Source organism: Sus scrofa, chromosome 10 (genome assembly GCF_000003025.6).
Source record: "Sus scrofa isolate TJ Tabasco breed Duroc chromosome 10, Sscrofa11.1, whole genome shotgun sequence".
In the NCBI taxonomy this organism is placed as follows: Eukaryota; Metazoa; Chordata; class Mammalia; order Artiodactyla; family Suidae; genus Sus; species Sus scrofa.
This window is the reverse complement of record NC_010452.4, coordinates 11462059-11487182: the sequence shown is the minus strand read 5'-3', so window position 1 is coordinate 11487182 and position 25124 is coordinate 11462059. Positions and strand designations below refer to the sequence as shown.

At 45.0% G+C, this 25124-nt stretch overlaps 2 protein-coding genes across 6 annotated transcripts in view; one reads left to right on the top strand and one right to left on the bottom strand.

Annotated features, from left to right (window-relative positions):
* On the bottom strand, window positions 200–21010 carry BROX (BRO1 domain and CAAX motif containing). 3 transcript variants are annotated; one of them, XM_013980032.2, is made up of 13 exons: window positions 19485–19626; window positions 17243–17362; window positions 15130–15236; window positions 14707–14803; window positions 11894–11989; window positions 10459–10531; window positions 9367–9472; window positions 8590–8679; window positions 6660–6745; window positions 5928–6009; window positions 5203–5353; window positions 3548–3707; window positions 200–2390 (listed from the first exon to the last, which is right to left on the bottom strand). In XM_013980032.2, exons 2-13 carry the CDS (start codon window positions 17341–17343, stop codon window positions 2304–2306), a joined length of 1236 nt encoding a protein of 411 aa, XP_013835486.1. In that variant the 5' UTR covers window positions 17344–17362; window positions 19485–19626; the 3' UTR covers window positions 200–2303. The 3 variants fall into 3 exon arrangements, with proteins under 3 accessions (XP_013835486.1, XP_005667986.2, XP_013835485.1); XM_005667929.3 differs by having other exon boundaries at window positions 19344–19558; XM_013980031.2 differs by lacking the exon at window positions 19485–19626 and adding an exon at window positions 19930–21010 and having other exon boundaries at window positions 201–2390.
* Window positions 20334–25124, top strand: part of AIDA (axin interactor, dorsalization associated) — a 36092-nt gene continuing 31301 nt past the window's right edge. The window contains exon 1 of one of the 3 annotated variants that reach the window (XM_003130513.6): window positions 20334–20658. In XM_003130513.6, coding sequence (XP_003130561.3) covers window positions 20549–20658 — 110 coding nt within the window. In that variant the 5' untranslated portion in view covers window positions 20334–20548. Of the gene's footprint in view, window positions 20659–20803; window positions 21159–25124 lie in introns of those variants that run through there. The other 2 variants (XM_013980033.1, XR_002336125.1) reach the window with 2 other exon arrangements.

The following is a 25124-nucleotide window of genomic DNA, read 5'->3' as shown; positions in this document are numbered from 1 at the left end:
AGGTGAGACATGCCGATAAGCACAGATGGAAACGAAAGAGGTCAAGGCGTGCTGAGGACGTAGTGAACTCGTGTAGCAGAAAACAGCAAACGCATCTGCCGTTTTAAAATACAACTGTGAGGAATTATGAGTGTATATGGTATTAACTGTTTCTGGCTTAATAAATATAAAAAGAGTACTTGACAAACAAAAAGCCCGATGAAATTGTAAGTAAAATTACTTTTATTTTCATAAATAAAAAGGTAATTCATTATACAAACGACACTTTTGGCAGAATGTTTGCTGTCATTATCCGGTTTAAGTTAAGTATATGCAACAGGTCACACAAGCAGGTCACCTCCGTAACATTCATGCAGTTTCTTTCCATTTGTTAACTTTCCCAAACTTCCAACATCATTTCAGGAATATCATCTATACAGGAGAGTCTGGTCACTACGTGTTATTTATCTTCACGGAGTCAACAGATTTATTATCTGCTTATGTCAACGCGGCCAATTACTGATTCAATATAGTCGCCGTCTTCATTGCTTTTTACAGAAGCACTGAGCACATCCCACGTTTTCATTCCACGTGTGTAGTATGACCCACAAAAACGGCCATGTGAAAACTTAATGACGAGGCTGTTAAGCACTTGCCCCTCAAATGAACGGACCCCATGAGCCAGGAGGACGACGCTGGCATCAACTGTTTATAAAGTTTTGTCAGTAAGTGGCACAGAACATACAGTGAAATTTAAAGTACTGTTCCATAGACAGCAAAATAAAAGCAAATGTCTGTTATTACTCCACTTTTTCTAGAAACAGCAGCTTCAGATATTTAATGCTATACAGCAAGGAGTAATTAGCATTTCCACATATTTAAAAAGGAAAAACCCTTAATGATTCTATGTAGTTTCTTCCCCAAGAGTATAAACTATGATTTAAGGAATCATTTATTTGAATACAATATTGATTCAGATAGATACAATCTATTCTTCATAATGAAATGTTTATTCCTATCTCAATACTTTATGCAGATTTTACTTCTTTCTCACAAGACTGCGGTGTGGATTCACAGGTTTATCTACGTACGTGCTCAGCCCAGCGCCTGGCACGGAGTAAGTGCTCAGCCTACACCATCATTTCTGTGAAGGGAGCCAATCTGTCGCTTATAACCGAAAAATGAGCCAAGGTCCCAGGAGAGTCATCAAAGGAAGATAAACCTACAGGTGTGATTTTTGTTCTAGGATTATGTAGCTCCTATTTCCCAGGTTTGTGTATGCACTAACCTATTCCAAATGTCACAAGCTTGGCTTAAGGAACACGCTACCCGTTTGCTCTCTAGGTTCTTGCTACAGCCTTTGGCCTAAAGCAGTACAATTCTCACCGTGTATTAGAAAACCATATAAAAACCAGGTACACTGCAGTCAGGCAACAAAGTTTTCTACTCTGACTTCGAGAAGTGGCGTGTTAGTGGTGTAATTCAGGACAACCTATCTTGTTTAGGTTTAGAGCTCTTTCCGTCATGCCAGTATCTGACTGACTTCTGCAAAAACGCTTTCTTCTGTCTTCTCACATACAGAACACCAAGAGCTCTGACAGAATGCTGTCCCCAGGTAAAAAAATTCATTAGAAAAGATACTTTACAAAATATTGTAGGTTTGTTTATTGAGACGGAAATGAAGTGCAGAACCACCAGCAGAGGAATAAGTTCTTAAATGGTCTCAAAATAGCTATAAACACTGATTTTTGAGTAAATTACAGCTTCCAATGTGTAAGGGATTTGGTATGAAGATTTTCTGATATTTAATGGAAGTGATTTTTTTTTTTTTCCCACCAGAAAAAATAAGTGGCTCAAAACAGAACGAGTCTGTGTTGCAATTCAAATAATGGAGGGGAGAAGACCGTCTCTGTTAAAAACTGACCCGTCATTTTTCTGCTATCAAAGGAGAGGAAGGAAAATAAACCTTTTTTTGTGAAGATAGAAAAACACATCTGAAATCACATGATTCTGGTCTATAACATACTAACCTTAAACTAACTACTACCTGGTGTTCGAGAGAGAAACACCCAACCCCCAAGTCTGCCCTTTACCGCACAAGAAAAATCTCTCCACGTTGTCCTACTTAGGAAGGAGTCTCAAAGCAAAGCATGAAACATCTCCACTGCATGACAAATCAAGAATAAACTGAAGGCAGATTCCCTCTGAATGACTACATTAAACCTACAGGCTTCGGAGAAATCATTTTAGGAATACGAACTGAAGGTCCGCGGCCGATCGCATCCGCCACAGCGGAAGTCAAAGCGCTGCCACGTCACCACGTCTTAGGAGACGGAACATCCAGTGTCCTTCTGAGGTTTGATATCTGGTTCTTTCACCGGCTTCACCACTTCTTCCGGCTTGGGTTTGCCCTAGGGAAGAAAATACAGCGCCAGTCCATAAACCACGGTCTGAACAACAGGAGATCTTCTCCACGTCAGGCTAATGTAAAGATGCTACATGAACTCCCACCACACCACGACTAAGAAACTGTTCCCAAAAGACACACCAATTCCACTACCGACACACGCAGAAGGCAACACTGCCGTGAAGAGGAAAAGCTGGGCGGGTGGACACAAATCACGCCAACGGCCCTCTTTCCGAGGAGGGAGAGGCTGAGCCAGGAACCTGCGCACGTGGAGCCTTAAGTCTGAAAGTAACTCATGACAGCAACGGGCTATCTCTTAGGGCATTCTTTGAGAGGCTCAATGGGATACAAAACTAGTTATTTTAAGGAATAATGATTTAAGGACGGGTAGGAAATCATATTTTAAAAAAAAGTTCGAAGGAGCTAAGTAGCTCTGGCTACAGAATAACTCCCGTGCCTTTTTCCCAAAGCCTGGTGGGCTGATTGCCAAACCCCAAAGTTTCCACTTACTCTGCCACGTGATTTTAGCACGAGATGTGCTTAGATCTAAATGAACCGAACTTGTCTGATTTCACCCTGGATGACTTCACGGATGCTGAAAGAGTTTCAAATCTTCCAACACCATGCATCATGCGAATCAAAAGCAGTGATGTCCCGGCAATAGCACGGGCATGAGCTACGGCCTTTTTAGAACCATCTTCCCGCCCTCTTCTTAAAGGAGGTGCCCACACATTGTAAAAAGGCAAGATAATGGGTTGAAGACAACGTCAGTCAATCATGTAAAAAATCCCAGGAAACTGAGGTCTAGAGCTCTCATCTCTGGGAGGCTCTGCAGCAGATTTTCCCCCCCTTTTTCTGGCTGCCCCCAGTATGTGGTTCCCGGGCCAGGGGTCGTATTCAAGGCGCAGCTGCAACCTATGCCAGATCCTTAGCCCACGGAGCCAGGAAGTGAACCCATGTCCCAGTGCTGCAGAGATGCCATGGATCCCAGTGCCCCCCAGTGGAAACTCCGTCCTCTACTTCAGGTGTGATACCACGCACTGTAATTAGTTACTTAACATTTAGACAAGTGCTGAAACAGAGGACAGTATCACACTGTGAAGCCTGAGTCCTTGTTTTAAGCCTCTGTGAATGAGAAGAGAAACCCAGTCTCATACATACCCTGTCATCCTTGGGCCTCTGGGTGAGGTCAAACGCAGCCATCGCCTCTGGGGTCCAGTGCGAGCTCAGAGGAGGAAATTCGAAAGGTACAGGCTCGACGAGACCATAATTAGCTTTGAGTTCCAGTTGTGGGGCTTCTGTTGGAACTTTCTGAAAGTAACTGCAAAAAGCAATGTACACAGTTCACTCATTCATTCCCTACGAGTGTCTGTTTATGTCCAAGACCCTGCACAAGACAATGACAACTAAGGACGAGGAAGGGAGAATTAGTCCTTGTGGCCAGCGGCTTACGGGTGAGCAGGTGATGAGAGTCAAGAAACCCTGAAGCTCTGAGGGAGGAAACGGTGCTGTGAGGACACGAAAGAGGGCCAGTCCACCCGGACTTGGGGTCAGGTGCTTTCCAACTGAAGTGCTGGAAATTCAATGAGGCACGTCCAGGGAAGGGAAAGAGCCCGGTCGGAGCAGGTGCAGGACACAAAGAGGAAATTTATCTTTATTTCTTTTAATTTTATTTAATTTTTATTTATTTATTTTGCTTTATAGGGCCACATCTGTGGCATATAGAAGTTCCCAGGAGAGGGGTCTAATCAGAGCTGCAGCTGCCGGCCTACACCACAGCCATAGAAACTTGGGATTCAAACTGCATCGGCGACCTACACCACAGCTCTCGGCAATGCAGGATCCTTAACCTGCTGAGCGAGGTCAGGGATCGAACCTGCACACTCATGGATACGAGTCGGATTTGTTTCTGCTGTGCTGCAATGGGAACTCTCTCAAAGAGGAAATTGATGCAAAGAGACAAAAGCAGGGGCCTGCCCTCCACAGGTGCTGATCTGCAGTTTGAACAAGGCTGACTTAATGGAAAACTCCTTGACGGGACAAGACAGGATGGACCGAAAATTCATTCCCCCGCTTTATATGCGGCTGAAACCAGAGTGAGATGAATATGCCGAGAGGACATATTCGTGGCCCACGGAGAGTGCACAGCAGGGAAACAACGGGGAGAAACAATGAGGAGAGTCTAAGTGGCTGCGGCCATTCAGGTCTGCACTTTAAAAGCTGCTTTTATACAGCGTCATCAGAAGTGGAATAAAAGTCAGGTCCAACACAGGTGAATCCTACCACCGATTTAAAGGGAAAATTAACACTCAACTTCGATGCGGCTTGATGTAGACTGCGTGGGAATAGAGGCTAGGATATTATTAAAACAATATTAATACTTAAACATTAAAATACAGCCGTATTCTACAGTCTGTATTTGTACAGTCGATACGGTCTTTGGTATCTCTGCGGATTGGTTCCGGGATCCCTGGCAGATACCAAAATCCCCAGGTGCACAAGTCTCTCGTGTGGTGTGAAGCAGTGCCTGCACCGACCTGTGAGCATCCTCCAGGAAGCATGAGGGCAGCTCTGGGTTGATTATAACACCGCAGACATTGTAAACGCCAGGTCAACGGTTGCTGGCCTGCGGCACACGGAGACTTAGCTTTTTGGGACTTTGCTGAATTCTTCACACCCTGCCCCCCCCACCCCCACCCAGTACTTTCCTTCTGCGGTTGGTTCAACTGCAGAGGTGAACCTCCAGAACACAGAGAGCCGACTGTACACACAATACCACTGTCACCGTCCCCAAAATGGTACTGAGCAGCACTCACATAAATCCATTTTCTCGCTGACATTTTTCGAGGGTGTTCTTCACAAGAGTTCCAAGCTTCCTAAAGAACAAGTGTCCTGAAGGTTTGACTGTTGGTCCGGGTCCTTTCGTCTCTCCATACTCTTTGCATAATGCTTCTGCCTTTGCATAAACTGCATGTGAAAGCGATGCAGGTTCGGGTTAATTACCGGTTGTTTATACTCAAAAAGCCCATAAATCAAAGATGCTCTGTCACTAGCCGAAGAGCAACACCAACACCAATGTAAGGGGAGCTAGATTTTTTTTTTTTTACAAGTTCTGCGTTTTTTCGTTTTTTTTTTTTTTTTTTGGCTTTTTGCCTTTTCTAGGGCCGCTCCCGGGGCATATGGAGGTTCCCAGGCTAGGGGTCTAATTGGAGCTGTTGCTGGCCTATGCCAGAGCCACAGCAACACAGGATCTGAGCCGCGTCTGCGACCATAGCTCACAGCAACACCGGATCCTTAACCCACTGAGCAAGGCCAGGGATGGAACCCGCAACCTCATGTTTCCTAAGTGGGATTCATTAACCACTGCGCCACGACGGGAACTCCCAGTTCTGGGCTTTTGAAGCATGTTTTCTTTAACTACTTCACCGATTCTCACTCCCTTTCATGAACTCAGCCACAATCTCCTTTAACTGCCGACTCCCCTTTATGATAAAAGGTTGGTTTTTAAAGGGGGAGTTAATGTTCTGGCAGGAATACTTACATTTTTCTGCTTCCTGGAGAGACCTGATTGCTTCACCACATTTATCACTAGCCAACAAAGTCTGACCGTGATAACAATACGCCTGATAAGAGAAACACGTTTTTATTCATTCTCTCCCCAGCGACGCTTCTACTAATGTTGTTTTCTGTATGCACCAGACAAAGAAGTGCCTCTCTACTTGAGAAGCTTTCTCTGCTGGTATAAAAAGTGGAATTATGTTGAGTCTGGGGCCAAACTAGCCTTCCAACCACGGACCGAGAGCAGGAAGTATCTGCTGAAACCATGTGTGAAATTAGGGCAGAGCAGACAAGGGGGGGAAACTACTGTGCTAATGAAGTGGGAGGACCCTGAGGTTAAGGCCCCAGCAGGTTTTAAGGAAAAAATCTCGTCAGTCTGGAATCGTAAAGAACGTTCAAACTTTAAATGTCTACATCAGTGCAAGACTGCACCCAGGCTTCGGCAAGTGTGCTTGAAACAGTCTATAAGGTTTAAGAAATCGCATGAACGGTTCCTCACCAGCTCAGGTGACGGACTGTGCCGGAAGCCTTAAGATCAGAGTCAGTAACCGTCCTCCAAGAACAGGATGAAACGAGAGCATCCTCACTAAGTCTGCAGAAGGTTCCAGTGGCCATTTATTCACGGCTAATGAAGAGTCTGGCGAGATGACAGGACTTGCACTTAAGGGGCCGGAGGGACAGTACAGGACACTGTTTCTGGGCTAAACATACTTACGTAGGCTGTGTAGAAACACATTTTCAGGTGAAGGTATTTTCTCCATTTAGCAGAGTATGCAGGCTCCAAACTGGATAAAGTATGATCTAAAGTTACATTTTAAAAAGCAAAATATAATTTCACCCTGATTCGCTAGAAGACTTTCAGTTCGTGTGTTCAGATGCTAAAAGCAGAAGGCCATTCAAACATAAAACTCAAGCATTTACACACTTTTAAAAAACCGTGCTTTATTTAAAGTGACTTATTTCCCCATAATTCTATCTTAACTACGTAATAGGACTGGTTAAACACCATGGCACCTCTTTGACTGGACGGTTAATGTAATTTAACTTTGAGATGATAGTAAAAATAGGTTATGACCAAAAATCTCAAGGTAAATAGGAATTATACCATTATAGCATCTCTTTTCAAAAATGTCTATGAAATACCAACATGCAAAGACAAGTCACCCAAGTCAGAATTTTTACAACCGTCTCCCAACCTCACTCACCCTGTCACCAGAGTCTGGGCAAAACACACGTGCTCACACACCCCGCCAAACATCTCTCAAATCTCTCTCTTCCTCTCCATGTCCTACTTTGCTGTCTTTGGCAAAGCTCTCATCATTTCTTCTGGTTCTTAGGAAGAAATGATTATGGGCCAAGCAGAGTCAGCCTACAACTCCTTCTCCAGCAAGCCCATTTCTCATCTTGCAATGATGACGACTTCTTAAAAATTAGAATCCAATCAGGTCAGATTTATACACACACACACACACTTTTTTTTTTTTTTTTAGGGCCGCACCTGCAGCATTCAGAGGTTCCTGGCCTAGGGGTAGAATTGGAGCTGCATGTACCAGTCTATACCACAGCCACAGCAATGTGGGATCTGAGCTGCGTCTGTGACCTACACCACAGCTCACAGCAACGCTGGATCCTCAACCCACTGAGTGAGGCCAGGGATGGAACCCATAACCTTATGAATAGTAGTTGGGTCCATTACCACTGAGCCACAACGGGAACTTCTGTACCTTATGGATCCTTTAAGGGGTCCTAAATATCTACTGAATAAAGGCCAAACTTCTTCGAAGGGCTTACGAACCAATTTTCCTTTGGTTTGTAAGGAACTTTCAACCTTTCCCAACCTTTTCGCCTATCACTCATCCTGTTTCAGCTCAGAGCATCAGTCTTAAGGTCCCAGAATGTGCCAAGTTCTTTCTCATCTCTGCACATCCCACAGAAAGTCCTACTCTTTCCATATGCTAAAGCATCTCAGCAGAGCTTAGCATTCCTATTTCTACTTCAAAATAAGGCTAACCCAGCTCTGCCTCTAGAAAGCTTTCTCCAGCGCACCAGTCCTTTGGGCTCTTACTCCACTGCTGTAACGACACCTTTCTTCAGCTATAGTAACGTGGTGACATGGCTGACTTTTTCCCTAGGCGACAAATCTGTTCTTCTGATCTTGGTATACCCACATTTAAAAGAGGAACCACCCCATAAAGAGCAGTACATGCGTGTCTCCTAGATAAGCGACTGAAAGAAGTAACAGGTTAATGGAAAACCCAAGTTCTGGTCCCAGGCTCCCACCTGCTACAAGTTACAGGTTATGTTAATTATCTGGATTTTAGTGTCCTGCCTAAATAGGGATAGTAACTATAAGGCTGTTATAAAGACCAACAAGAATTCAAAAGAAAAATAGCTGTTTAAGTATTAGATCTAACTAGTTAAAGAGGAGGGATGGTCCTTTTCATTCGAAATTAGGCGGCATATGAAGTGTGAACAGCTCTAATTCTTTTCTTTTAAACAAAATTAATAAAATAACGCAGATATTATTCCACCTTTGCAAATGATGAAACAATCTGAGAATCTTTTCCTTTTGCTTGTTCCCTACTAAGCCAAGAGCTTAATGCAAAAATCTAAAGACTAAAAATAGAACAGAATCATAAGCTTACCAGCTTTTTGATAGAAATTGGCTGTTTCATAAGCCAGGGCAGCAATCAGGCCAGGTGCGTGCTTCAGCTCAATTGCTCGAGCAATGGTTACTACAACCAAAACACAACAAAGTGGATCTATGAGTAAGTTCATTTGCATGTGCCGAGTTTGACTTTAATGGCAAAAGACAGTCTGACACCTATTTGAGATTTTAATAGTTATAAAGTTTTAATGTGAAAAGGAAGCTACAGAAAATGCAAACATAAACAAACAGAAAACATCGACCTTGCTGGGTCTGACACCACTTCCTGAAATAGATCACTAGCCCATTGCTCATCACAGAGCGTCATGATCACAAACCGGCAAGACGCAAGAGGAAACAGATACTCGCAGGCCACTGGAGTTTGAAACAGAGAAAAACAAAGGCCTGCAAAGTTTCTTCATCGTTTTCACACATCAGCATTTGTTTCCTGCCATGGAAAGGTGACCATCTCAAGGTAAGCCCAACAGTGGAAGAGAAAAAGAAATGAGCGAGGCAGAGGGGGAAAAGAGGAGTTACGGACTTCATTGGCGGCTGCCAGAAACGGCACGAAATCAAAACCCTCCTAAAGAGAGTCACTGATCGGTGAGGCCTCTTCCTGCTAATGGAAAACAAGGCAAACGTCCAGGTAAAAATCATCTCTCGCTGTAAATTTCTCAAATCTTGAAACTCAATTCCAGCTAATTCGGATCTCCAAGGAAGAATAAACGCCAAAACGTTTTTCAAAAGAAGAGAAATCTTAGGGTATTTAGGCTACCTTCTTGAGCTTCGGCCTGACACTGGATGATATACGCTTCCAGGAGGCGAGCCTCCAGATCCCGCCCCTTTTCTGCAGGTGTGATGAGCTTTGCGATGTGACTTTCCTGAGGAAAACAAAACAAACGCAAAAAGCCAAACTTTAACTCAAGAGATTAAAAACAATGAAAGTTACGAGACATTCAATTTGGGGATGTAGCAGAAATTTAGAGTACAAACAAAAATTGTGTAAAAAGGAGCAATATTAAGCTTACGGAGAATAAAAGCACCTGTACCCTAACACGTTTAAAGCTTTGGATAAGCTTTTGTAAAAGCGAATTCATAAGCAAAATTTGGGTCATAACAAACTGCTCAGATATGCAAGTCACAGTCTCATCTTAGAAAAGGTTTACCTGAAATGAAACCCAGAGTTCCCTGTTGCATGACAGCCAGAACTGTTCACTCACGTTAATAACAAGAGATTCACGGAAGACTACCGCTCTGCAGCTAACTCAGGACCACAGCGTTTTCATCACTGTACCACTTACTTTATCAGGAGAAAATGCAACGCTGGCCTCCGGGAGCCTCCAGTAAACGATGGTTTAATTCGAATGAGATGGGGGTAATTCTGGTTGGAAAATACCTCAGTCTTTCCCTTCATTCCCATCACACCTCCAGGCAATTTGATGTGATTTAATGTGTACTGACTGCCCCATTAGCACTTTCACCAAAATAATGATGAATATACTCAGAAAATTTGGTTCTGCAGAAGCATGACTGCTCCTGGAAACTGCCGCAGGCAGCAAGGAGAAATACTCAGGACCATCCATTTTGTTTGCTTTGTTTTTTTCCCTATCTTTTCAGAAGAGACACAACAGTAAGCAGCAACGTACTACTAGAATCGTCTAATTGTAAAATTCACTGACGACTTTTCTAAAGTGGAGACACTGAATCATCTGTAAACGGCAGCCCTCATCAACAAGGCACTGAACATAAGGAAACCACACACTAGCTCTTTTTATGTAATGAAATAATTCCCTCGCCCGCCCTGCAACAAAACAAACACAAATGATTCAAGAATTACAGCTTTAAGAATATATATTTATTCTTTTACCTTTAAATGTTTAAAAATCCCAGCTGCAATTTTTAAGCTCCGATGGACTTCTTTTGCTTCGTCCTCTGTTATGCTAAAAAAAAAAGTGGTGACATCATTTATAGGACGAATTCCTTTCCTGGTATTAAAGCTGTAATTAATACATTATCATAAAACGACAAAAATTAGTCATTTGGGTTTTTCACATTTTCTTCCTTTTTAAAAAAATCTAATCTAGGAGTTCCCGTCGTGGTGCAGTGGTTAACAAATCCGACTAGGAACCATGAGGTTGTGGGTTCGATCCCTGGCCTTGCTCAGTGGGTTAAGGATCCAGCGTTGCCGTGAGCTGTGGTGTAGGGAGGCACCTGCAACTCCAATTCGCCCCTTAGCCTAGGAACCTCCATATGCCGCAGGTGCGGCCCTAGAAAAGGCAAAAAGACAAAAAAAAAAAAAAAAATCTAATTTGACACTTAAGTAACAAATGTATATGAAAAACATCCAAAGGGAAGACATTACAAATGAAAAAGAGAGCTCCTGTCTAGGAGCGTCTTGGTTCTCCTTCCAGATCTTCTGTGCATAAACAAGTAGAAAATAACATACGCTGACGGCTGCACTTACTTAAAGAAACACGCACGTACACAAGGCACCACGCAGCTTGTTTCAATCACCTCAATTACTCTAGTGAGAACCTCACATCAGCACAAACAGTTCCACTTCCTTTCTCGAAGGCGGCATGTTATCCCCAGTTTGGGTGCACCACAGTTGGAAGGTGCCAATCGGTATGGCTAATACCCTCTTTTACCATCATAAAAACTATATCTCATTTTATTTCACCACTCTTTAATCTTCTGAACATCTTTCACATACTAATAGGCTTTTGTGTCTTTCTGTGAATTGCCTCTTTACATCCTTTGCTTGTACCGAATTGATGTGTTGGTCTTTTTCCTGTTGATCTGTAATGTTTTATACATTATAAGAACAATTTGTCATACACACTGAAATTCTTTTGACCAATCCTGTCATTTGTTTTTTAACTCTGTTTACGGTACTTTTTTTTTTGGCTGCACCTGCGGCATATGAAAGTTCCCGGCTCAGGGATTGAACCTGTATCACAGCAGGGACCCAAGCTGCTACAGTGACAATGCTGGATTCTTAACAGGCTCAGCCACAAGAGGACTCCTGTTTATGGTACTTTTATGTGGTCAATTATTCCTTAATATTCCCTTTTCTTGGTCTGGGGTTTTAACCATCCTCCTGACAAGATTGCTAGAAATGTTTTCCCTTTTAACAGTGGGCTCCATAATCCCGATACTTTAAATACTAACATTAATGAGGCAACCTTACACTTATCAGAAGTGGGACTTTTCAGCAGAACCGCTGATAAATAGGGAAGCTCCATGTATGTGAAAAATGCATATGAGTGAAACAGGCATATACCCCTCCACCTCTGACTTACTTTTCTTTTCCAGCCAGTCTGGAAGCATACTTGGTATACCACAGAGCTACATTGAAGCCCATGGAAATCAATTCAAACACAGCGTCCTGCTGAGCACTAGAATTAGAAACACGATCATCAACACGTTACATACGGAGACATCGGTCTGTGAAGCCTACTGTATACACGCTTTACTCAAAATCATAAAGAGCTAAAAGCTAATTGAAAAAAATGAAGAAAAAAGAAAGAGTTCTTGTGTTTCACAGGGTGGGGAGATAGGACAACACACGCATGCTCACGCCCACACACCCACACAACTAACAATGAATGACTAAACATAATGGTCCAGGATAGCAGACACCAAAGTAGTAGTTCCCAAAGTTATGTACATTTAACAGTTTTAAAAATACAGATTTCTGGAACCTTCCCCACAAAGTCAGAGAGTCTGGGAAGCACCCAAAATCTGCATTTCTAACAATATACGGTGATTCTGAAGCAGGTGATTCTTATATCACCTAGATTTCAGACGAGAGACCACTTCAGGCTAGAATGACTAAAGAAGGCTTAATGGCATTTACAGAATTTGAATTCTGCCTTGAAAGATGGCTCGAAGGGAAGCAGGAGGACATCCCCGATGAAGGAAAGGATGCTGCTGAAACACAAGATAGGAGTTCCCATGGAGGCTCAGCAGAAACTAATCCAACTGGTAACCATGAGGTTGCAGGTTCAATCCCTGGCCTCGCTCAGTGGGTTAAGGATCCAGTGTTGCTGTGAACTGTGGTGTAGGTCGGAAGACAGGGCTCAGATCTGGCATTGCTGTGGCTGTGGTACAGGCCGACAGCTGTAGCTCTGATGTGACCCCTAGCCTGGGAACCTCCAAATGTCTTGGGTGCAGCCCTGAAAGAGAAAAAAAAAAAAACAAACCCAAGATGGTAGAGACGGTTCTGACAGCAGTGACCCAACCTGCTTTTTTCTTTTCCTTTTAGGGCTGCACCTGCAGCTACACCTGGAAAGTTCCCAGGCTACGGCTCAGAGCCAATGCCAGACACAAGCTGTGCCTTAGACCTACACTACTGCTCACGGCAACACCAGGTCCTTAACCCAGTGTACCACAAAGGGAGCTCTGAGGTTTGATTCTTTTAAAAAAAAGTTTTTAGGAAAATATTCCTTAAGTTTCGATGAAGGACAAAAGGTGCATAAGGAAAAACAGAAAATGAGGACTCACTTGGAGAGCCTGGATATCCCAGAATAATACAGCTTGGAAAGGACACACAGTCCCCAACTTCCTGCCCAATTTATGAATTCTATAAACAATATTCTCAAGGGGAGTTCCCGTTGTGGCTCAGTGGTTAACAAATCCGACTAGGAACCATGAGGTTGCAGGTTCGGTCCCTGCCCTTGCTCAGTGGGTTAAGGATCCCTCATAGCTGTGAGCCGTGGTGTAGGTTGCAGATGCGGCTCAGATCTGGTGTTGCTGCGGCTCTGGTGTAGGCCGGTGGCTACAGCTCCGATTAGACCCCTAACCTGGGAACCTCCATATGCCTCAGGTGCAGCCATAGAAAAGACCAAAAAAATATATATATATATATGTACTCTCAAGGAAGGAAGGAAACTAACATTTATTGAACGTCTATGAAATGCCTGGCATCATATTAGTCCCTTCCCATTTTCTTCCTCACAAAAGCCCTGGAATCCCCACACACCGCTGAGGAAGCAGATATTCACACAGCTGAAGCCCTGAGGTTGCACCTGCATGGGTATGAATCCAAAGTTCACACTGCGTCCACTGCGATGCCTGAGCTGGCGGTTCAGCAAAAACCTCCACTGCCCTCCCTTCTGCTGCTAGAAAACGGTAACTCTAAAGCAGACTGAGGTGAGGGTATAAGACCATTCAGACAATCCAATGGTGTTTAAAAAAAAAAAAAAAGCAGTTGAATAAAAATTTAGCACCATTTTGATCGGTGTCCTGTTATAATTAGATCTTCTAGTCTCAAGTGATGAGAAAGTCCTGAGGGGAAGTTTTTTAAAAAGAGCAGAACCGTGTTGTATGAAAGGAGAGAAGGTTAGCACTCCCCTTGACAAGGATGGAAGAGGCCCTCGGGCCTAACAACACGCATACGGTTAAGGCACTGCCACCTACTTTGTGGCATCTAACCATCGTTTTTTAGAATTACCCACAAAAATTACATTTATATATAAATATCAAAGATGTAACAGTTCTCAAATTTTCTAGATTACTCCAATAAAATATTAAAAAATAAAAATAAAAAGAGCAGAACCAAGAGTTTCCAATGTGGCTCAGCAGGTTAAGAATCTGACATAGCGTTCGTGAAGATGCAGGTTTGATCCCTGGCCTCACTCACTGGGTTTAAGATCTGGTGTTGCCAAAAGGATGCTGTTGAGTCAAGAGTAAGGAGCTGTGGTGGAACTGGGGAGAAGGGAAGGAGGAGACATTTCAAAGACATCTGACCATCCATCAGAAAAGTAGTGGAACATCAAAATTCTGTGCCGATTGAACGGAAGCGCAAGCCAAAGGCCAGGTTTGTGTTCCGAATCCCAAATCAGTTTTTGTATGTGATTAAAAGTCAAGGCTCCTCACAATTCTTGTTAACATTTACATTTGTTATCTCAAAAATAGATCTGGTCCAAGAGAAACATGTTTTTACTAAGTAGTCTGTGTTAGGAGTTTAGGTCACAAGTTTTTCATTAATTTCCTGATAAAGCAAAGTGCTGATCAGACCTATATTTTATTCCTTCAAGACAGAGGTTATGAGTTAACCACTGCTAAACTGTCACCAAAAGGGCTTTGATCCAGTACTGCTGGTGATGCTTACCTGGGCACCTGCCCCTGTAAGGTATCGGTCCACTTGAAATTTTGAATATATCGTAATTTGCTTTCTTGGGTGGACTCATCCAACGAGTTAATGAAACCTATGAAAAGACAGAGTGCATTTCAGTTTTACAGGAAACACTGTGTTCTGTCGAGAACATTCTTCAGCTAACGACTTTTCCAGGTGCCTGAATGAGACGCCCCTTCTCCCAAGGTAACAGGTGAAATATGCACATATTTAATTTCCAAAATGTTATGAGAAAAACCACACACCAGCCTTATCGTCCCACAGTTTTGAAACTCAAGCATCCCACAGAATACAGGCTAGGAGACTGAGCTCTTCACATTTCCAAAGTCTGAGAACCCAGTGGGAACTTCTGCATCTCTCGTTTTTAAAGACTAAACTAAGTTCAGTGAAATAACTAACCTTGTAAAAGTGAAAAATATGAATCCGCTGCACTCTTCATCATTTCTGGATTACAGCTCAAATCGGTGAACAGTTCAAGCAGTCGTGCTCTGGATGATCTCAAGTCACTTTCGTGAGATGGAAAGAGAGTCAAGGCAGGGAAGCTGTATGACACTGACTCTAGGTAAAAGGGGCTTGAAAGCTTCTACTGCAAACGCTTAAACACACCCACGCACACACACACTCCTTGAAGACATTACCAAGCGTACAGGAATGAACTTAACTAGGACTAACACTGGCAGAAAGTTTTACAAGCAGTACAAAAATAAACGCTGTCCAATTAAAAGGGCAACTCATGAATACAATTACGGGATAAAATATACAGCAAGTTTAAGAAAGTCAAACTAACACAAGCATTCAAGACGCTGGGGAGGAATTAAGAATGAGTAAGTTACTCTGACCAGTTCACAACAAGAGGAAACAATGTCTGCGCATGATCTGAGCATCTCCTTAAAATTTTTAAATGGGACATTATACAAAATATACTTTAGTAAGTAGAAAACCATTATTTTAAAATTCCACTCAATAACACAACATACATGAAACATGCAAAAGCCCATGGCCACTAGTCATTCTAACCTGTCCCCTCGGCTCCAGTCTCCTGTGCTTCCCTGTAGCAAAATGGGCTACAGACACTGTTTCTTTCTCGACATTCTTTCCTCCCTTGACTCCAATAACACTACATTTTCCAGATTCTCCTCTCATCTCTAAAGGTTGCTTCTGTACTTCCTTCCATGTCCCCCTCTCATGCCCACCTCCAAACCTGTGCAGCCTTTGGCTCCCCCACCCCGCTCTTCCGTGGTCTCATCTGGGAGTACAACGCTGCATCTAAGCCTAGATCTGGATCAGCAGCTCCCACCTGATCCTGCTCCAGGTCCCCATCTAACTTCAGCAGGCAACCTGCTTGGTGATGGATCCAGAAAGCACATCGCACAGTGAATGACTGAGGACGACCGTGTGTGTCAACGACTGAAGACAGACTACACGTAAATCGTCAACACCGAGAGGAGGGACTGCGTACCCAGGACTCAGCCAAGTGCCGAGGACAAAGCACATGCTCCAAATGCTTCGCTGAGTGAGATAATACCAACATTTCAAATATCTTAGCAGAATATTACATTTCTAACAGAAATGATCTTCTCCTCTGCCTTCTAAGTCAGCGATCTGCAAGTGTTTTCTTTTTTCTTTTTTTTTTTTTTTTTTGTCTTTTTGCTATTTCTTTGGGCCGCTCCTGTGGCATATGGAGGTTCCCAGGCTAGGGGTCGAATCGGAGCTGTAGCCACCGGCCTACGCCAGAGCCACAGCAACTCGGGATCCGAGCCGAGTCTGCAGCCTACACCACAGCTCACGGCAACGCCAGATCGTTAACCCACTGAGCAAGGGCAGGGACTGAACCCGCAACCTCATGGTTCCTAGTTGGATTCGTTAACCACTGCGTCACGATGGGAACTCCTGCAAGCTTTTTCTGTAGAGGGCCCGAAAATAAATATTTCAGGCCTTGTGGGTCATGAGGTCTCCCTTGGGACTACTTAACCCTACTGTCTAGAGGAAAGGCAGTGCTAGACAATAGGTAAAGAAGGCGGGCCGGGCACTACTAAACTTTATTTATAAAAGCAAGGAGTGGGCCCATCAGCAGAATACAGTCTGCCGACCTCTGGTCTAAGCCATACCTTTATTTCAACTCCAGCTCAAATCCTTTCTTCTCCTGAACACTCCGAAGGCTCTTTCAGGGCACAGGGATCTCTGCCTGCTCAGAGCTCCATTTACACACTACCTGGCTGACAAACAACATCCACACGTGACGCTTTGCGCAGCCTCTTGTTCGGCTGTAATCAATACCCTGACTCTTTAACCAGGATTGTTTTAGCCTCTCTGGGACTCACTTAGTGATCTAAAATTGAAGACCCAGTTTAGATAATGTACTCCTTAACATCTCAAGTTGTTTATAAGTTTACAAAGAATCTAAGGTGAAGGACAGTGTGCTCCACACTCGTGCACTGTGCATGGCCCTAAAAAAGAACCCTGTCTCCAAAGATGGCTCAATCTACGCCTGTGGAGGCTGACTAAAACCTACCTGCAAATTTTTGAAGCAGCAGGGCCAGTGATGACGCCATAGTAGTTAAAAGAGACAGGAGCTGTGGCTTTTAATGGGTTCCTATGAAACCAATGTGTCATTTTCTCCAGATGCTTTTGCCTACGGACAAAAAAGAAATGTATAAAAATTAAAACACCTTTGCTATAATGATACTAAAACAATACTTTTATTTTTTTTAATTTTTATTTACTTATTTATTTTTTTACTTTTTAGGGCTGCACCTACAGCATATGGAGGTTCCCAGGCTAGGGGTCTAATCAGAGCTGTAGCCACTGGCCTACACCACAGCCACAGCAACACCAGATCCAAGCTGCGTCTGCAACCTACACCACAGCTTGCGGCAACACGAGATCCTTAACGCACTGAGCGAGGCCAGGGATCGAACCCACAACCTCATGGTTCCCAGTCAGATTCATTTCCATTGTGCCACAACGGGAACTCCTAAAACAATACTTTTAAAGATAAAAGTTTAAAGTTACTACAGAATATACACATTTTAATATAAGTATATATGAGACATATACATAAATAAAATACTTCATTGCTCTAAGTCAGTCTGGTTTTAGTTGCCTATTTATAGCAGCCTATGTTTAGATTAAAAAAAAAAAAAAAACCCCAGCATTTGGAAATGTGCTCAGAGTAACTGCAATGTTAAATATACTAAAGCAGTGATGATTAAACCTTAACGTACATAAAAATCACCACGGTAGGGGGTAGGGGTTCTTGTTAAAATGCAGCCTCTGATTCAACAGTCTAGGGTAGGACCTGAGCTGGTGATGCTGCTGGTCCCTAAACTACAGCTCTGAGTAGCACAGTACTAGACTGTGGCTGGACAGCTGCAAATAAGAACACAGGACCAGAGAATATAATTCCAAAACAGGTTCAAATGGTGCCCTTTATTTAGACTGCTAAGGTTACCTGAAAGAAATGGGTTTAAAATTAACTGTATTTTCTACAAGACACTGCAGATGCCAAGTTGTAGCATGTGTGCTATAATAAATATGCTTTCCACAGAACAGCTAATAAGAGTTTAATGACAAAAACAAGCACATAATGCTCGGTCAATAATGTCTCTTCCAAACACCAAAATATCTGGAAAACTACCTTAGTGAAATGCCAACTTAAAAAATTGAATCCCACACCTTTTAGTTCAAAAAAAAAAGAAAGGAGTATGTCACTTGTTTAAAGTCTTTGGGTAGACAAAGAAGATAATACAGGACAGTCTAACTGAAGATTTAAACATGGCGAGTGGATTCCAGCAAGTAAGAGCCTAGAAATCTGAAGGCATTATACAATGTCGTTCATTGACTTTTCTTACTGGGAAAAGGCTGCACGGTGTAAAAAATACCTACTTTATTCATTTATTTATTTATGTCTTTTTTTAGGGCTGCAGCTGTGGCATATGGAAGTTTCCAGGCTAGGGTTCCAATAGGAGCTGTAGCTGCCGGCCTACACCACAGCCACAGCAACAGCAGATCCAGGGCTGTGACCTACACTACAACTCATGGCAACGCTGGATCTTTGACCCACTCAGCGAGGCCAGGGATCAAATCCACGTCCTCATGCACCCGGTTGTTACCGCTGACCAGGACGGAAACTCCAAAATACCTACTTTAAACATCTCCCTTACCATATTTATTCAAAGCGAAACCGGTTTTGGAGAGCACCAGGTACTTAAGAAAGAGAAAATGCATTGCGTATTCAACGAAAAATTGAGCAAGTTCATTTACGACTCAAAACGTTTAAGGTTCTTCAAAAACATATAACCTTCTAAACAATATCCATATAAACTTCCTTTATCACCTAAGTAAACTAATACACCATCTCTGCGCACATAAAACCAAGCCTTCTAGTGATAATGGCACACAATACTCTTGATTGTGACAACAAATTTTCTACAAGTACTCTTTGAAGGCGACCTCCCATGTCCTGGATGAGGATGTCTGAAGTTCTGAAAATCTTAACCTCAGCAACGCAGGGGTGGGTACCGTGCTCTCCGCCCCGTCGGATCCCTCGGGGTCAGAGATCCGACTCCAGTGTTCGACCTTTCCGAGGGTGGGTGGAAGGACGACACACCCACCTGCAGGTGTGACGGAGCCTCTACAGCCACCAGCACAAGAGTCGGATCGAGGCTGCCACCTAACCCGCCTCTTCCCGAGGAATCCGATTACTGATACGGGTCCACCCACTCAGGAGACCCTGGGTCTCCCGAGGAACCTACCTCAGTGCCGCCCCCGAGGCTCGGAACCTCCACTTCCTGTTTACCACCCAGCCTCTTCCTCCGGTGCCCCTTCCGCCTTAACGTAGGAGTTGCGCAGGCGCACACCCTAGCGTGCCCTGCCTGAGCAGACATTTTTGTGGAAAGCCGATACTATCTACCCGAAAGAGGCAAGCAGAAGGCGATTAGGCAACCCCCCATTTAGCTTGTAAGATCCCCGTGTTAGTGGAAACGCGGACAACAGGATTCGGCAAACCTAGATGTTTATAGCATTGATTAGCGGGACCAGTACGGATTTTTTCTCATTTGTTTCAAGGATACTTTGGGGACCACAATCCGGGAGTCTGTAGAGATGGTGTAAAAGGAGGTGATCCTATAGGTTGGGACTCCGTGGAGACAACAGGGGTAGGGATAGCACTGGCAACATCCATCCTCATGACAAACTTACCGGATCTCTCGGAGTCTGCACAGTAGCCCTTCTGAGGGAAGAAAGGCAATATCCGAGTCCTAAAACGAAAAGGGGTGGGAGTCGGGACTACCGAACTAGAGCGACGGGAAACCAGGCCTGCGCGAGCTGGGTCACGTGGCACGACAGCCATGACAGCTACCGAGGCGGCAGTAGCACGGTGCTTAGGGGCGGGGACGGCCGCATTGGGGCAGCCCCCTTACGACACTCAGTTCCTCATCCATTTCTTAGATACTCCTCTAAGGGCGTTCCTCTTGAGCTCGGTCTCTCCTCCAGAGACGAAGAGCGGAGCTAGCAGAGCCTCCCGAGCGCAGCAAGAATGCCACGATAGCAATGGCTGCCGCTCGGGGGCGCGGGGCGGCCTCAACCTAACGCGGGGGCGGGGCCTCGGAGGCGGGGCCTCGGCGGGGCGGCCTCCTCAGAGCCGCAAAGTTTGGCTGTGGCGGCAAATGGGCTTGGGCGGCTCCTTGGCGGGTGGCGGCGGTGGCCGTAGCGGTTCCTCCCGGCCCTGTTAATGTCGGGGCCAGGCCCGGGGAGGATGGCGCCCTAGAGCCCGGCCTTGCTGGGGCAGGGGCGGGAGGGGACGGGGTGGGCACCGGCCATGTCGGAGGTGACCCGGAGCCTGCTGCAGCGCTGGGGCGCCAGCTTCAGGCGAGGCGCCGACTTCGACTCCTGGGGCCAGCTGGTGGAGGCGATAGACGAATATCAGATGTGAGTGCCCCGCGGCGGAGCGGCCCGGGCGGGCTCGGCGGCCGCCCCTTCCCCTGGCGGCGTCTCTCCGCACTTTCTGCAGCCTGGGCTTCGCAGGGCGGGGCCCCGCAGCCCTGGCCCCGGGGACGGCGGTCCGCCCTCCGCCTCCGCAGGGCCAGTTCCGTGCAACAGGTAGCCCTTCTTTGCCGGGCGCCGGCCCTGAGGGCCAGTCCTTAGTTCCTTCCACCGTCTCGCGGATCCCCGCTCTGCAGCCAGTTCCCTTTCCTGCTTTTTTCCGCTTCTCCGGGTGGCCGCCCCTCGGCTTCTCTGGGAGTCTCTGTGGAATACTCGTGTGAGGGGCCTTGCTCCGCGTACCGTGCCCGCCTCCTCGCGTGGGTGGGACAGACGGGCACTGCTGGCGGCGGACCGAGGGGGTGTCCCCAGGAAGCAGCGAGGCGGGAGGTGTCTCATCAGCTGGGAGGAAGGTCCCCTCTCGCGCCCCTTCTCCACCCCTCTTTCTGGTGAGCCGTGTTTTCCCAATTCACCTCGATTCTGTTTCGGTTTCTGGGACTGTTATTTGCTGGGCGGTGTCAGTCCCACCCGCCCCCTCGCTCGGTGGCTCTGGGTGGAGTCCGCGCAGGATGTGAACAGAAGAGAGCAAAATGTGAATTAATAGACTACGCGCAGGAGCCACCACTCCCTCTTTGGGTCCCTCCTCCTTTTCCTGTGTATGATGTGTAGCCGTAGGGTACACGCGAGCACCAGGTTCTTTGATCCACCGAAATCCAACTTCTTTCCCTTTCTGGTTGCCTCCCAAAACTTAAGGGATGTTTTTAAAATTAAAAGAGAAAGTTTGCGTATGCATAAAACGTTGCCCTTTTCTAGCACATTTCGCTGAAAATAAGAACTGCCTGCTAAATTGCTATTGTTTGCAAACTGTTGCCATCAATTACTTCTCAGTTTTAAAGAAAGTTATCGTTTAAAACCATGTAGTAAAATCTTCCCCCGCCCAGTGTTTTTTGGAAAGAATACAGGAGTAGTGCTTGGAAGATCTCAACCCTTTATTCTTTGCAGTAGTTGTCTACAGTAGTTAATCGGACCGCTAAAGATAATTTAAAATCAGTTCCACCTCATCTTACTGCCTTGGAATTGCCTGTAGGTTTAAAAAGCCCTGCAACCCATCGTACTCTGGGAACTTTTGCCTTGTGTAACAACTGCTGGCGTTTGTTTTACACTTCAGTTGATTTCACTTGCTCTTGCGAAGGCTCAGGGAGGATAATAATATTATTCCTATTTTGCAAATGAGGAAACTGAAAGCTCAGGCTAATAGGATTACCTAGGGTCACAGAACTATACCACTGAAGTCTGGGGTTTTTTTTTGTTGTTATTAAGTTCCAAATTCTGGCAGCTCTACTGTGGATGTATAAGACATTTTATTTACGAGGTGGAAGTAAATTGAACCAATTAAATGTCCTTCATCATAGAGAAGGATCCTTCCAGACCGTAGCCAGTTAGGCAGGGAGCATCTCTGTACTTGTTGTGTGTGTTAACCAGCAAATCCTGAAATCTAAAGCGGCCTCTCACGTGTGAAGGGGCGGGATTTCACAGCTGTTGGCGCTCAGCAGCAGCCCTCCCAATGGAAAGAATACCATGTCCAATTGAAATTACAAAGGAAAATTGAATATGCAAGCTGTTTAGCTGGAATTTCTAGAAACATCTCAATAAGAGAGTAATAGGCTTGGACAAATCCATTGTTGAACCTCAGTTACTAAATTTGGAACTGCCTGATTCAGAGTAGTTCTCAAATTATTATGTAAACCACCTGCATCAAATTTGAGGAGAAGTATATAATGATTGGCTTAAACTTCGTGGACGTACAGGCTATATGTAAAATGAGGTTGACTTTAAAATTAACATATTCAGGGAGTTCCCGTTGTGGCTCGGCTGGTAATGAACCCAGCTAGTATCCATGAGATGCAAGGTCGATTCCTGGACCTGCTCAGTGGGTTAAGGATCTGGTGTTGCCGTGAGCTTCGTCGCAGGTGGAAGACACAGCTCAGATCTGACATTGCTGTGGCTGTGGTGTAGGCTGGCAGCTGTAGCTCTGTTTAAACCCCTAGACTGGGAACTTCCATATGCCGCAGGTGCGGCCTAAAAAGAAAAACAAATAAGTAAAATTAACATACTCAAAAATGAAAGGCAAGTTCCCAGGCCAGGGATCAAATCTGAGCCACAGCTGCAGCAGCTCGGAATCCCCAACCTTCTGTGCAGGCTGCGGTCGGCTGCAGAGACAACGCTGGATCCTTAACCCCTGCACCGCAGTGGAAATGCCAAGTGTTTTTTTGTTTTGTTTTTGAATTGTCTGTGAGAAAGGCTGCAGAACGGGAGACCATTTGGGGGCCACCAAGTGATGTGAAAAAGAATGGACAGGATTTCACTCCTGTTTCACCCCTGACTGGATAATTGAGAGAGGAGGAGGAGTCTGGAGAACGGGTCTTTCTCAGCGGGGAGGCAGCGGTGTCTTTACAGTCATCCTGCGGGAGTGGATCACGGGATGGGGACGTTGGGGAGGCAGTGAACATGTCTGTATTCATCATAAGGTAAGAACAACTTCCAGTGTCATCCCTCAGCAAGTGAGAGCTGGGCAGGCAGAAATGAGGACGATTTGATTTCCGCCCTCAAAGCGCTGAGTCTCTGGCGGGCTTTGGAGCCCCCGGGTGTTGCTGCTGCAGAAGGGTGCCAAGAGCAAGTGCCCTGCTCCCGCCGTTTCCGTTTCCGGAAGCGCTTCCACCCTAAGGCCTCTGTCCTTTCTCTGAGCTGTGGTGCAGGTTGCAGATGGGGCTCGGATCCCACATTGCTGTGCTGTAGGCCGGCAGCTGTAGCTCATGTTGGACCCCTAGCCTGGGAACCTCCATATGCTGCAGGTGCAACCATTAAAAATGGAAGGAAGGAAAATTATGCATGGCCTCTTAAAAACAACTCCATCTAGCAGGCCACCTCTCTGAGCATTGGGGGTGCAGCCTCCTGCCCTCTCTAGAGCAGTACAGACACTGCTGCCCAGAATCGGCTCTTCACAGGATCGGTCCTGAGGTGTTAATCCAGCCCACAGATGCTCAGTAGATACTGGTGAGATGAATGGGTGAGTTTGAAGATCGGGTGACACTTGTTAATCATCAGCCTCACTCTGCCTTATATCAGCGCTTCTCAAAGCGTCGTCCCGGGTCTTTGCTGGTCTGAAAATTGTTACTCCTCTGCAAGAAGATAAGTAAAGAAATTGGGCTTTAAGATTTGGAAATTCTATAGCAATATGACACCTTCACAGTAGTTTTTATTGTATTTTATAAAAGTATTAGCCTGGAACAGATTGGAGGAAAAAAACTAGTCCTTCACTCTAGATAGTTTGAGAAGCCCTGGTTTCTGTCGTGGGTTGCTGTGGGGTTTCTGTGAGGCCCTTGTTTATGTGCTTTAAATATATTTAAAATTCCCCCTTGGGAATAGTCCTGTACTACCTGTAGGCACCGTTGTAAGCTGAGCTTATTCTCTAGGGAAGAATATTTAATAGCTTTCTCACCATTACTAATAGCATGTGGATTTTCCCTCCGTGGACAGATTGCTGTCTGTTTGTCTCAGGTGCAGCAATTTATGGGTTTAGAAAATTCATTTTTTCTCCTGCCTAGTTTAAAAGAAGTTTTAAAAGATAAGGTGTAATTTCTATGCAATGAAATTCACCCATTTATGTGTACAATTCAATGAATTTTTAGTAAATCTACCACATTGTGCAACCATCACCACAGTCAGTTTTAGGGCATTTCCGTCGCCCCTAAAAGATCTCTCATTCCCATTTGCAGTCATTCCATATTCCCCCTCCGGCCCCAGGTAGCCATTCGTTTATATTCTGTCTCTGAAGCTCCTTCCTGGACATGTAAGTTGAATCATGTGATGTGTGATCTTTTGTATGTGACTCCTTTCGTGTGGCACAGTGTCCTTGAGGTTCACCCATGTGGCCCATTATCAGGCCTTGGTTCCTTGTTGTTGCTGCGTAGCCGCACACCGTATGTGTACTTCGCCTGCTGTGTGCCATTCACTGCTTGATGGGCTGTTTCTGCAGTTTGAAAGCATCACCGTTAACGCTGCTATGAACATTCATGTGTAAGTCTTTGTGCCACATATATTTTCATTCTTAGGTAGATACCCGGGAGTGGAATTGCTGGCTCATGTGGTAAATTTATGTGTCATTTTAGAAGAGAAACTGCCAAATGGTTGTCCAGACGGGGTGTACCATAATGCAGTGTTTCCACAGCAATATGTGAGCGCTGCTGTTTTTCTCCATCCTGGCGGCAGTGGTTTCTGTGTGTCTCTGATTGCAGCCATACCTCTCTGTGCCTTTCCAGCTGATGCTGGCGAGCGCCTCTTCTTGTTGATTTTCCTTCTGAATCTTGTTTGTAAAATTGCTCCTCAAACCTCTCCCCCATTTCAAAATTGTCTTT